Raw genomic sequence first — 12459 nt, 5'->3', positions numbered from 1 at the left:
CGATGAACCCAATTCAAGCCAACCTGCAGCCATCAATCGTCACTGTCACCAGTCCGTCATACTTACACACTCTAAAAACAGAAGACATAATAATTAGAACAGTGCCAGACAGTCAGACAGTCAGTATCAGTGTTCCTTGCGTCATGGCTGCCCTGCACGCAGCACGCAGCGGCATGCGGCCGCATTTTGTAATTATTTAGTAATTACACCGCTATGCAGTTACCGCCATTGTATCATGTCGACTGTTATTGGATTACTGTATGACTGTGTTACTGAGGTTATTTCATTATCAGGCCGTTTCTATCCACTGCTAGACATAACACAGCACGGTATGTTGCTGCTTTTTTGTGGGGGAAAATCATCCTATGTCTTCTGTCGCTTTGGGCGAGACGAGAGGGAGTGTCAACTGACTAAAAACCACCCGTTCCTGCTGCTGTTTTTCGAACCGGAGCCCCGGTTAACCCGCTAGGCAGTATCTAAGACCATGTTACTGCAGTTGTTATGCCTTGAAAGGTAAATTTAAGGTATCACCTATTAGGAATCCTATTGTAAAAAGCAGTGCAGAAGTAGTTGGATACAAAGAGCTGATCGAGCTCAGTAATGTGTTTTTGATAAAGCAGTAGTATGATCGGATCCTATTGCCAAGCCAATGGCTAGTTCAACCACGATTCCAGAATCCACAACATTTTTAAATCCCATCACAAGAACCCTCCCGAATCCGAAATCTCATATCAGAGCAGTTGCAATTCCGACCACGCAATTCCTTCCTTACTTTTTTTTAACCAGCCCAAAACAAAAGATAGAAAATATATGCTTCGTCAAAAATTTGTTATCAAACAAACCATAACCATTTTGTATCATCATAAATATATTCATCGAAGAAACTAGTTAACGACAATATCTGCGTGTGCGCATTATATAAGACGGGTTGAACGTCCGATGAGCTGACCTCAGCTGTGGGTCATTATCGCACGAAGGGCTTAACACCGGTCATTATATTATACTCAGTTATTATAATTAAGGTTTAATGTTTACGTGTATGAAGAGAACTGTTAATTCTTCCTCCACATAGATATTTCTATAATGAAAAGCGTATGAATGTCCATTAGACGTTTCGTTTTCGATATCCGTGATAGGAAAGCACTATGAGTTTTCTACAGCTGTAAGACTCTTTTACTACGACGTTCTATGGTTTATAGTTGAATACCAGTAACAAATTTGTATGTTACCGATACTATACTTACATACATTATTTTCTACAATACATTTTTAATTTCAAATAGGTATTTGGTGTGGAAAGCAATATTGCTAAAGATTTAATACGGATGCATGGTTGAACGAGTGGCAGTTTATTACTAAACTGACTGACTTATTAACAACTAAAGTATACTTTATTGTACTGGTATTTAGGGCACATGGTGCGAGGCGGCATGTCTCTGGATGCATGATGCTGACCAGTTCAGCAAGTGCAAGATAGGGTCTACACCCGGTTTTTTTCTGGATCTTTACGTGATACTAAATTATATCAAATAGTATACTTAGCCTACAATAGTACACCGTGCAAATTCAATATCTGGGTTATTTTTTACTGCGAATTTCGAACACAAAATACCGATTACACTTTGACTGACATGAGAAATAAACTGTTGTTGTTGACAATAGACTACGATGACTCGTAACCTCAAAAGTAAATATATAAATATAAATACTCAAAACCTGTTACCTACTAATTATAACAATATTCACTTTACAACAAGTCTAGAGCTGCAACATTGTTGCCTAATATTAATTAATTCAAGCACAACATGAGTGATTATGATTAGTCACTCATTATACACGCTAATGGTACAGTCTAGAACAAAATAGAGCCTCATTAATTTGGATTTCAGTTTAGCGTGTGTCGAAACTTTTTTGATGGATTGTACGAGGCTCGGCCTTGAGAGCAAATGTCTTTGCTTCGTGTTGTAATGTAGGAAGCTGTGTTTTTGTAAACTTACATGTATCTACATATATGTAAAGGAGATTGAGAAGTTTTTGTCGATAGATGTATTACACAATGACTTCTACGCTGTATTTTTTATTAGGATCCGATTTACAACCTCTAGTAGCTCGATATAAAGGTAGGAAGGCGAAGTAAAATGCATTTTTGCACAATGAAAGCTGGATCAAGTAGCTTACCATAAAGGTGCGAAGGGGAAGAAACCTATTATCTTTTTACTATAAAAGTGGTTAGGAGAGCTCGTATCTTCAAGTGGCACTAAATCTTCGATATTACTGACAACAGTAGTATAAAAATCAGATCAAAATACCAATTATTGCGGCATCAAAGACCAAGATTTTTCCACAATTTCACTCTTCCTAATGTCTTCTATCTTTTATTCCAGGTGCTGTGTGTACTGCTGAGCGTGGGACTGGTGGCGGGCGCTCGTCCCCGGCCGCGGCTGCAGCAGCCCATCCAGGATGAATACGACTACGAACCGCAGGCTCAGGACCGCGCCGCTGGAGACCAGGTCAATACTAAACCTAGCTATACCTTATAAGTCTTATAACATTTGAAACATCCCTTTGCCCTTTATAAGGATGTTACCAGGATAACTAATAGTAATTATAACCTTGGCAAATTCATTAATATTTATTATAAAGGACTGCACAGTTGGTGCGGTGGCTGGGCGTGTAGCTCGATTCCCGCACGGAGCAACTCTTTGTGTGATGCACAAATTGTTGTTTCACGTCTTGGTGTCATGTGCATGTGAACCACGACACAGGAGAAAATCCTAGTGTGGGCCAACGTTTTTTTTTTAAAAAAAATTCCATGGGAAAATCAAGTAAAATTACATCGAACAGTGGAGGAAGACGGGTTCGTTATGATGACGATGAGGATCATCATTGTGTGATCCATTGTGATGTGATCAGTGATCCATTAATTAAATGTTAGGGTATTCGAAAATAGGAACTGCTAAGCTTGGTAAAATACTAATCTTCTAATGAACTGCTTCCAGGTGGTGCTAGTAGCTGCGGATTCATACGACGGTCTGTACCGCGCCGCGGACAGGCTGGACGACGAGTACGAGCCCCGCGCCCTGCCGCGCCACCAGCCCCGGCTCAAGCAGCAGCAGCAGGTCCAGGAGGGACCCAAGCAGCCCCCCGTGCAGACCATCAGGAACTACAACAAGGTACACACTTCTTTTTAATACGAGTATAAGAAATTAGTCTTCAAGTCTATTAAGTGACTGTTTTTCAATGTAACTTTATATTTCTTCCAGGTTAACGATGATGGTAGTTTCACATTCGGCTACGAGGCTGCTGATGGATCCTTCAAGGAAGAAACCCGAGGCACCGACTGCGTTGTACGCGGCAAATACGGATACGTCGACCCCGATGGCAACAAACGAGAGTTCACCTACGTCTCGGGCAACCCTTGCGACCCCAACAAACCTGATGAAGAAGAACAAGAGGCCGCAGCCCCCGACTCTGCTGAGAGAGATGACCCCGAACCCAACTACCCCAGACGACCAATTGCGGCTCCCAGGCCAACGACCCCACGACCCCCTACGACCTTCTTCCAGAACGACTTCCAAGACGCTGATGAAGACGAAGTCGAAGAGGAACCCCTGCAGCATATCAGACAGAGAGTGGTTCAACGCCCACAGCCAGCGAGGAGACCCGCCTACCAAGCTCAGCCCATTGCTATCACTCCCCGCCCTGTCCAAGTCACAACACCTAGAACTCTGCCCCCGGCGACCACGTTCAGGCCACAGCTCGTCCAAGTGACCGCTAAACCTCAAATCCAATACAGCCCACAACCCAACTACTCGCCCTCTCCCGCTCCTGCTGTAATCACCACCGTCAGCCCCTCCAGACCTGGTCAGATTGACTTTGCTGCCGAGTTTGCCAAGTTCCACCGTGAAAACCAACAATTGCAATCGACTACATCTGCTGGTGCCAGCCCCACGAAGGCCACTTCTCTTGCCTCACCTTCTCCAAGTGGTAACCCTCTGTACTCCACCGAGCTGGTATATGATCCCTCAAGCGGTTCTTACAACACCCAACTGTACCAGACCTTGCCTCAAACTAAGGGAGAACTGAACTTGAACCAGAGACTGCAGCCCTACGTCGCCACCCAGCAGCAGCAGCCGAGGCCGTTCGTGCCTTCTCCTCAGATCCCATCAGTGCCTACAGCTGCTGCTCCCAGCGGACCTCTGTTCAGACACCAGATTCAGAACCCACAACAAGTGTACCAGAGGCAGCAGGCTGAGAACCAGTTCCAGAACTCGCAGCAGCTGTTCGCCCAGCAGCAGCAGTTGCAGCAGAGCCAGCTGCAGAGAGACCGTGCGGCCGCGCGCGCGCAGGCGCAGAGGCTGCAGATAGCGTCGCAGGTGCAGCAGGACGCCCCCGGGCAGTTCTACTACGTGGCGCCGCGCGGGGAGTCCGCGTCCTCGGGACAGATCGACGCCTTCCTCAGAGGGCACGGCATCCAGTTTTAGTCTCTAGAATAAGTTAGCTGAGCTAGTAAATCGCTATCGACCAGTCAGCACCAGTCTCCCCGCAAGGCCATAAAGCAATGTACAAGTCTCTGGTCGCATAGTACAGTAGAGTGCGAGTGTGTATGTCTATATCTAGTGTCTGGGGACGGACAGTGGCGGTCCCGTGTACATAATACGCTGTGTCTAATCAGTACCTTAATGTAATTCTAGGAAATAGTGATTTAAGTATAAAATAAAATTGTAACGTGTGGAATGTGTCGTGCGCGACAGTCCCCCGCGCGCGCCGATGTAAAAACTTACAAATGATCATTTGTAATATTTTGTTTTAATAATAAATTATATTTTTATAATATTTGTGTGTTGTGTCTTTATTTTAACTTCGTTAAACCAATTTAGTTTATTGTTGAGGACTTGAACCTAAAATGTTTACTTCAGTATTTATAGTCTAGATTTTGAAGATATACCGAAAGAACGATTTTCAATGAATACATATCTTGAACGAGAATTCTTGAGATAAATCAGACTAGGAACATCCTTTGAACACACAAACTACAGTCTTCAAATATTTATTTCAATAAACATTGTAAGGCTTAATATCACGTCACATCCCATCATCAGCCTATAAAGTGGCCACTGCAGCGACCATAGCGTCTTCTCACTCGAATAAGGCTTAATATTATACTATGACAATTGTAGATTAAAAAGACATGTTTTGGACATATAATTTAATAGACAACACTTCAAACTTGTCTCGCGAACTTAAACTTTCTACCAAGGGCTGTTAAGTAGAAAATTATGTACCGTACTTAAGATAAATAGTAATTACCTCACCCAAGAATGAACACCTCCCATAACATTATGTAACCATGACCAGATCACCGCCGTACCCACGACAGGAGACCGCCAAGTCAATAATTAACTTGCTCATAATTTACTAGTTCGTTGCGCCTGCGCACAGTTTCCGCATTTTTATTGGAGAAATCCGATAATAGTCAAATGAGTTGCCACTCGACACTTTCATATTTCTGGGAAATGCTTTTTCTATGTATGTAGTTAATTGTTTTTACATAGTTATCAAGTGCTTACGATCATACATTTATGATTACTTGTAAAATTATGTCTTTAGACAATCAATATTTTTGATTTGGAATCTTTATTTGAAAATATTTTTTTAAAGATAAGGGTTTATTTTTTTAAAGCTGCATCGCTGTCCGCTACTGCGAGAAAACTCGGGTTCAATTCCTGAGGTGCCCTAAAGACCTAAGGTGTTATAAGCACAGATACTTCATTTTATAATTTTCTGGATGAAATACAATAATACTGAATCCTACAATGTGCTTGGTACAACAAGTTTAGTTAGATAATACAGTATACTGCCTCGCAGGCCGAGTGGCAACAGAGTGCAGTGGCGCAAAAGCGACTGCTGGGCAAGAGGTATCGGGTTCGATTGCTGCGTCGGGCAAGGTTGCTATTTTTTTTTCGGATTTTCGAAAATTTCTCGGTATTATATATATCTATATTTCCATTATATGAGACATATAAAATAAATCGTGAAAAGTGGGTGTACATTGCACAGTAGCAATAAGTGCCGTAATGTGCACCTCTGCTTACCTCTTCGGGGATAAAAGACGTGACGATATTTATTTATTTACCTGCAATAAATGTATCTAGTAATAAATAAGCTGAGGATAAGGTAGTCGTTTTATATGTAGGTACAAAGTACTCTGCTCTTCAGGTGTAAACAGGCACCACGAGGATCGCATTATCGATCTAATTCGAGCGACATCTAACGGAATTTACTTGCAAACAGTAGCACTACACGAACGTTTGATACGTATACGTATTTTATAGTAACTGGCATTGTATGGAAACTTTCTATTTGATTTTATTCTCGCCTTTACAACTAGATGGCGTTGTATCCATTCTCATAGCAGCACGGTGGTTAGTTGAATAGCTGTTGTAGAACGCTTTGTAAGTTCAATATATTGTCATAAGAATTAATATTTTGTATGTCTCTAATACAATTTGTAATTGTTATTTGGTACTTGAGATAAATATTGCCACTAATCCAATCCCCAACATAATTATATTCACGGGTTTTATTTCCGCACGGAATAACTCTTTGAGAGAAGAGTTATTTCGTGAAGAAGAAGTAAAACGTGCGTGAAATTTCTATAATATACTGAGCAAAGGCTTTAAGTGGGGTGAGGAAAAATTGCCAAGAACTGACGTAATTCTTATATCGCTTGTGCTAATTTTTTATAAGCATTTGATAGTAATTTTACAGCTTAAGTGCAATAATTAGTTGATTTATAGTTTCTATAAAAAATATTAATACTCTAATTCTCTTGAGAATTCTCATATACTTGCAGAGAGATTTAAACATAGGTAGGTAGTTACGTCTTGTTTATTTGGAAAATCGAAAATTGTTTTCTGATACACATTAAGTCCATAGTTCCTCAGTTAGTAAGTCCATTGGTTAAGGTATCTTCTCACTCCAAAACGCATATGTGTATGGAATATACTGAATGAAAAAGTTTACTAAAATACATATGAACATTCAAATATTAATTAGATCATCAAATGTATGAATGAAAGAGCGAGTGTCTATTTGAATATTTTAATGTATTGAAAAATCGAAATAATTTATTTTTGACTGAGGAAACTACCTAATTAGCACAATATCTAAAGAAGCATTTATTTAAATGTTTATCCGCAGAATATTATAACTAACCACTTCTCCTCAGCATTACTTCTTCAGAAACTCTCAAGCCACAGACATTTTCATCAAATCTCCAATTTTGAAACCTTAACGTCCTCGCGGTTTTCTCCATATAGGCAACACATTTACAAACCATATTTTAGAACCCTTCACCATGAGGTTACCTGCAACCATTCCGTGGGAACCCCATCTGCACACAATCACATGTAGCCACAATCGTCATTGTAACCAACATTCATTATTTGCTTTAATAACTTCTTAATGTACTTATAATCATATTTTACTTTATATATAGTTTGCATTGTTAAAATCTAATTTTAATATCATGTCGTATATTTCTGGTCAAATAATCAACGAGAAAGTGAAACAAATCTTTGGTTATTATCGGGCTTATTGTAATGAATTTTGCAATGGAGGCTTGTTAGTCCAGTAGATGTTAATGGATGACAAATAAGTTCCAATATCAGCCCTCATGTCAAGCAAATAAGAACTTTGTAGAAAACTCTGCTGAATGTATAATACCTACCTAATAGGGTGCTTTTCCATCAGAGATGTGCTATGCTACGTTGCTGTATATGCGTTTGGCTTCCACCAATCATATTCATTGGCACACAGCCAACACTGGTGGAAACGGACTCTGCTAAGCTATGTTTTTTATATGGATCTTCATAGCAAATCTTACTTGCACATAACTTAGTATCAATGGAAAAGGTTACATAGTTTCAGAGCTTAGCTTAATATCTTCGTAGCATAGCTACATAACAAATCTTTGATGGAAAAGCATCTTAAATCTTTGCCCCCATGGCAAAGCGACACAGAAATAGGGCTCGGTTTAATTACCATTTATCATCATCATAATCTTTAGCCATGTGCCATAAAATCTTAGACATAGGCCTTCGCCAGTTTCCTCAAGGCTATTCGATGTGTTGTGCTTTCGCTTCCAAACTTACCCTCTGTAGCGTCTGATGTCCTCTGCCCATCTTTTATGTGGATGGCCCTGTGGTCTGGTCGCGGACCATTGATCATCCTGTTATCTGATCTATAAGATAGAGATGTAATTAATAAATAACAAAGAAAGAATATATAATATAGTATGTACTACCCATGGGAATGTTTAGATGGATCACCCGTCAGTCTGTCAGTTTGTGCAGCAAGGTGAATGTATCAATTAGCTTTACAATAGGAGTCACTTGGCTACAAAGGCCAATAGACCAGTCGGTAAATGGTACGGTAGTTGGTAGTGTAGGTAGTATGCTGAAACCTGAAGAATTTGTATATTTTCCTCAGGTACATTATGAGGACAATATAAGTAAATGTTAGAAATATTTGTTACAAAATAATGAATGCTACAATCGAATACTAAAATAGTAATCTCAGGTAAAATTAAATACTACTACTTTATCCAAGAATTTACTACAACATGACAAGATATGACGTTTCATTCATTTATTTCGTATCTAGAGGCAATCTGAAAATCCTTCAATGTTGATACACACTCCGCTATGGTAGTAATTAACATTGGCATGACCTAAAACCGCAACTTGTTATTACGAATTTGACTTTGACTACCGTGGGAGCAGACAGACAAACAGACCGCCTCCATCTTAGCATACCACACACAGACACAATCGAACAATTAAAATAACACCACTACCATCGAAATCTATAACGCCCTAAAAAGTGAATCTGTCCACATCCACATACAAGTAATTTAACAAAACTATTTGGACAATTAAACAATTGGGAGCTTACGGCACAAGTGTAGCTGCAGAGAAAAAGATTTTCCGTTTCAGATAATGAAATGACAACAATAGTGGCGTTTGCGCAATATTCGCACGGTGGCTTTGGGAGTGGGGCGATATTTTTATATAGGGGAGTCACGGGCGCGCCGCCGCCGTACCGTCGACATGCCGACAGCCCGCCTGACGAGATGATCGTCCTCATCATCATCGCGTGCATCACTACAGCGGCTGCTACCAACTCCACCAAAGATGCGACCACAGAGTCCCCGACTAACACTACCAAAGAGATCCTCAAAGCGAGTGAAACAGCTGACCCGAAAAAGGTGCAAATCGTAAAACAAATACGACGCTTGAATGAAGATGGATCATACACCATAGGGTACGAGGCTGATGATGGCACGTTTAAGATTGAAAATAAGGATGTGCTAGGAAATGTTAAGGGTACGTTCGGTTATATCGACCAGGATGGCGAGATCAAACGAGTGACGTATACATCTTCGAGTGACAGTACACCTGTTCCAGTTACCACGAGCACGACGCCGAGTACTCCGACTATGATCGTGAGGGTGAACAAAACAGTGTCATCGACCACACGCAGACCTTTACCGACTGTAGTGTACCCTACAAGAGGATCGTATACCACGCGGGGAACAGTGATCCAGCCCATACCCAGGAGACGTGCTCATGCCAGTTCCACTAGAGCTCCACTTACAGAAACTACAACAGAGTCCCAGAAACTAGAAGAGACCACAACTAACATACTGAGTTTGTATAAACCAAAACTAGAGGAAGTGAAAACACGGACACAGATTCTGAAACCGATGTCGGCGACTGTGAAAGATGATTTGATTACGAGACAAACGACTACGAAAATTCCCGCGACTGTGAAGCCGGTGTACGAACGTGTTACCGAGAAAGATCAGGAAAGTGATGCAAACAAAGCTAATACGATCCGTCGCGAGTTAAGTGGAACCAGTCCCAACCCGCGGATGATCAGCCTTCAGCAATCTGTGGGAGATGATTCAACCGACGTCTATGGGAGCCATCTATCTATGGGAACAGTTCGACCTTTGTTCACGACCACTACTCCTCGACCTCGACTAGTGCCTATACACTCCTTAGTGGCTGCCAGGCAGAAAATCCAACAACAATACCAAGACGTGCCCATTCAAGAACAAGAAACCACAATCGAAGCCAGTACCGGACGGGTTTTCGATCAGGATCACGTATTGACCACTAATGCAGTGCCAGTAGTTCATATCCAGCCGCAGAGGGACCCCGATGATCAAGTGTACCAGCAACCTATTTACAGACGACCACCTGCAGCTGTTCATTTCCGTACCCGTGAATACTTGAGAGACAACCCTGGAGCTCCGGTGCCTATCGGGAACACGCGACCTTTCATCCAATATGAGTTCCAGAACAAAGTACTAGAGCCTCAGTACCTGAAGGAGACCTCACAGCACCCGCAGAGACCTCAACCGACCGCAGAAGTGACTCCGAACCCTTACGACCCGCGACCAGTGACTAGAATCATCCCTATTCCTGTGGACGACAGAGGAGTGCCACTGCAAGGTTACCAAGGACGTTTTGTGAACCCCTACCAGAGACCCGCCCTGTTCCAGCCGCGATACGAACCTGTGGACGAGATGACCTCCATCGCCGCCCCTGTGAGTACCAGAGATTTGCGTCGCTTGCTACACATTCTGATATTACGGCAGAACAAGCTGCAAGCGCTGATGGACCAGATGATGGTCGGACCGTCGCTGTATCGGCCGGAGACTGACTACCGCTACCAGCGCTACCAGGACGACGACCGCTACGACTACCGATACGACCAGTACAGGCAGGAGTATCAGGGTCAGGGTTACGACAATCAGTACGAGAGCCAGCGCTATGTCCCTCGAAGGAGGTATCCTCGGCCCTACGACACAGCTGGCTCCTCCTCCAACCATATCGAGGAGATGCCAGAGTACCTCCCACCTGAAATAAGAGAGGCTTTGTTGTTGAAGATGCTGATACTGGCCATCAGCCCGGACTTCATGCCCACGGTGGCGCCCCCCACAGAGCTGACCACTGCCGCTCCGCCCAGGAAGCAAGTGAGGAACATCCAGATCCTGGGCGAGGAGGGCTCCATGGACGACAAGCGCCAGCAGAGGCACTGAGGTAAATATTTATTGTAAAGCCTTTAATAGTAATACTCATGTAATTGTAAATAGTATGTTTTTTATGTAAATTTTGTGGTAATGAAACGTTTTAAAATTTTGCGGAGTTTGATTTCGTCGACTAAATCCTATAAAACAACAAAATCAGTGGTGACTGACTATCTAAAACATAAAATTAACGTCTCGAGAGTAATCTTGGCTCTTATGCCAAAACCATGAATGGTAAACAACATCGTACGCAAACTACCGCTATTCAAACCGACAGGATGTGTTCCCCAAGCATGACAGTTTCAAATAGTGTCCAACATTGAGACTCGTGTGTAACATGGTCGTAGGTACTACATATTTATACATTAGCCGTGTCACAATATCCGTTGAACGCATTTAAGAAATGTCCCAAATATGGCCAAATTAGATGCGCCTCCTTTACTTTACTCTAATTCAAGAACATTCTGGAAACAAAAGCAAACATAACTTACTAAGAAACTACATTATAATTATATTTCAATCAGAAGTGTGCTATTAACTTCATAACTTATTAAAACAATGGGCACAAATCCCACGCTAAACCAATAATTAAATCTAGACGACTATTCGAACCTGTCATTATATACCAACAAAACCTAGATACTAGACTAAATCTAAATTACATCTAAATTAAATAGAACATCCTATGAATGTAATTAAGACTAATGGTGCTGCCATCTGAACAGGTCCGCTCATACTGCTGTGGTTCTTTCCTCTAAAGACCACTACAGAATCAACTTGCACGGTTCTCTCACATTATCCTTTATTTGATTGTCTGGACTTTAAAAGAGACCTCTGAGTTTATTTTGGCATTTCTTTTCAGAGTAGTCCGATAGGAAACGCCGACCTCATCTAGCATATTTGCAAAAATAAATATCATTTAAACATTAATTTAAGTCCGTGAAAACTTAGTCCTAAGATATTTTCCACCTGGGTAAAGAAACTGTTGAGTATAAAAAGTTTCTAGTTCAAATATGTATATGAGAACACAGTGTTATAATTATTTATTATTTATTAATACATGCAATATAGTATCGTAATTTAGTCATTATTAAAGAATGACATGAACTAAACCTTCTGCTTGTTGAAGTTACTTGAGATTTTTATACTGTCGGAGATCATCATATTATTATCAATTACTCACTTTTATTTCACACTTTCTTAATCAGACATTTTTTGAAAACCCAGGACTCAAATCCCTATAATAAGTGTGGGAGAGCCATGCTCTGGCTCGACTGGAATGTGTGAGTGAGGTTACCGGACCCACACTTACCCCCGTCCCAATACCCGATTCCCCAACAACCAAATTCCTAACCCCC

The 12459-nt window shown here is 41.5% G+C and overlaps 2 protein-coding genes across 3 annotated transcripts in view; both read left to right on the top strand.

Annotated features, from left to right (window-relative positions):
* Positions 1-4836, top strand: part of LOC118265393 (cytadherence high molecular weight protein 3) — a 43645-nt gene extending 38809 nt beyond the window's left edge. Inside the window, exons 2-4 of the mRNA XM_035578232.2 lie at positions 2385-2510; positions 3000-3173; positions 3264-4836. Coding sequence (XP_035434125.2) covers positions 2385-2510; positions 3000-3173; positions 3264-4484 — 1521 coding nt within the window. The 3' untranslated portion in view covers positions 4485-4836. The remainder of the gene's footprint in view (positions 1-2384; positions 2511-2999; positions 3174-3263) is intronic.
* A 4154-nt stretch (positions 4837-8990) lies between these two features.
* LOC118281692 (uncharacterized) lies at positions 8991-11207 on the top strand. Of its 2 annotated transcripts, XM_050705677.1 has the most exons (2): positions 8991-10618; positions 10961-11207. In XM_050705677.1, the coding sequence occupies exons 1-2, from the start codon at positions 9008-9010 to the stop codon at positions 11111-11113; spliced, it is 1764 nt and encodes a 587-aa protein (XP_050561634.1). In that variant the 5' UTR covers positions 8991-9007; the 3' UTR covers positions 11114-11207. The 2 variants fall into 2 exon arrangements, with proteins under 2 accessions (XP_050561634.1, XP_035434182.2); XM_035578289.2 differs by having other exon boundaries at positions 8993-11207.
* Positions 11208-12459: the final 1252 nt, after the last annotated feature.

Source organism: Spodoptera frugiperda, chromosome 28, assembly GCF_023101765.2.
Source record: "Spodoptera frugiperda isolate SF20-4 chromosome 28, AGI-APGP_CSIRO_Sfru_2.0, whole genome shotgun sequence".
Classification (NCBI taxonomy): Eukaryota; Metazoa; Arthropoda; class Insecta; order Lepidoptera; family Noctuidae; genus Spodoptera; species Spodoptera frugiperda.
The sequence above is the reverse complement of the archived record's forward strand: the minus strand, read 5'-3'. Positions and strand labels throughout refer to the sequence as shown.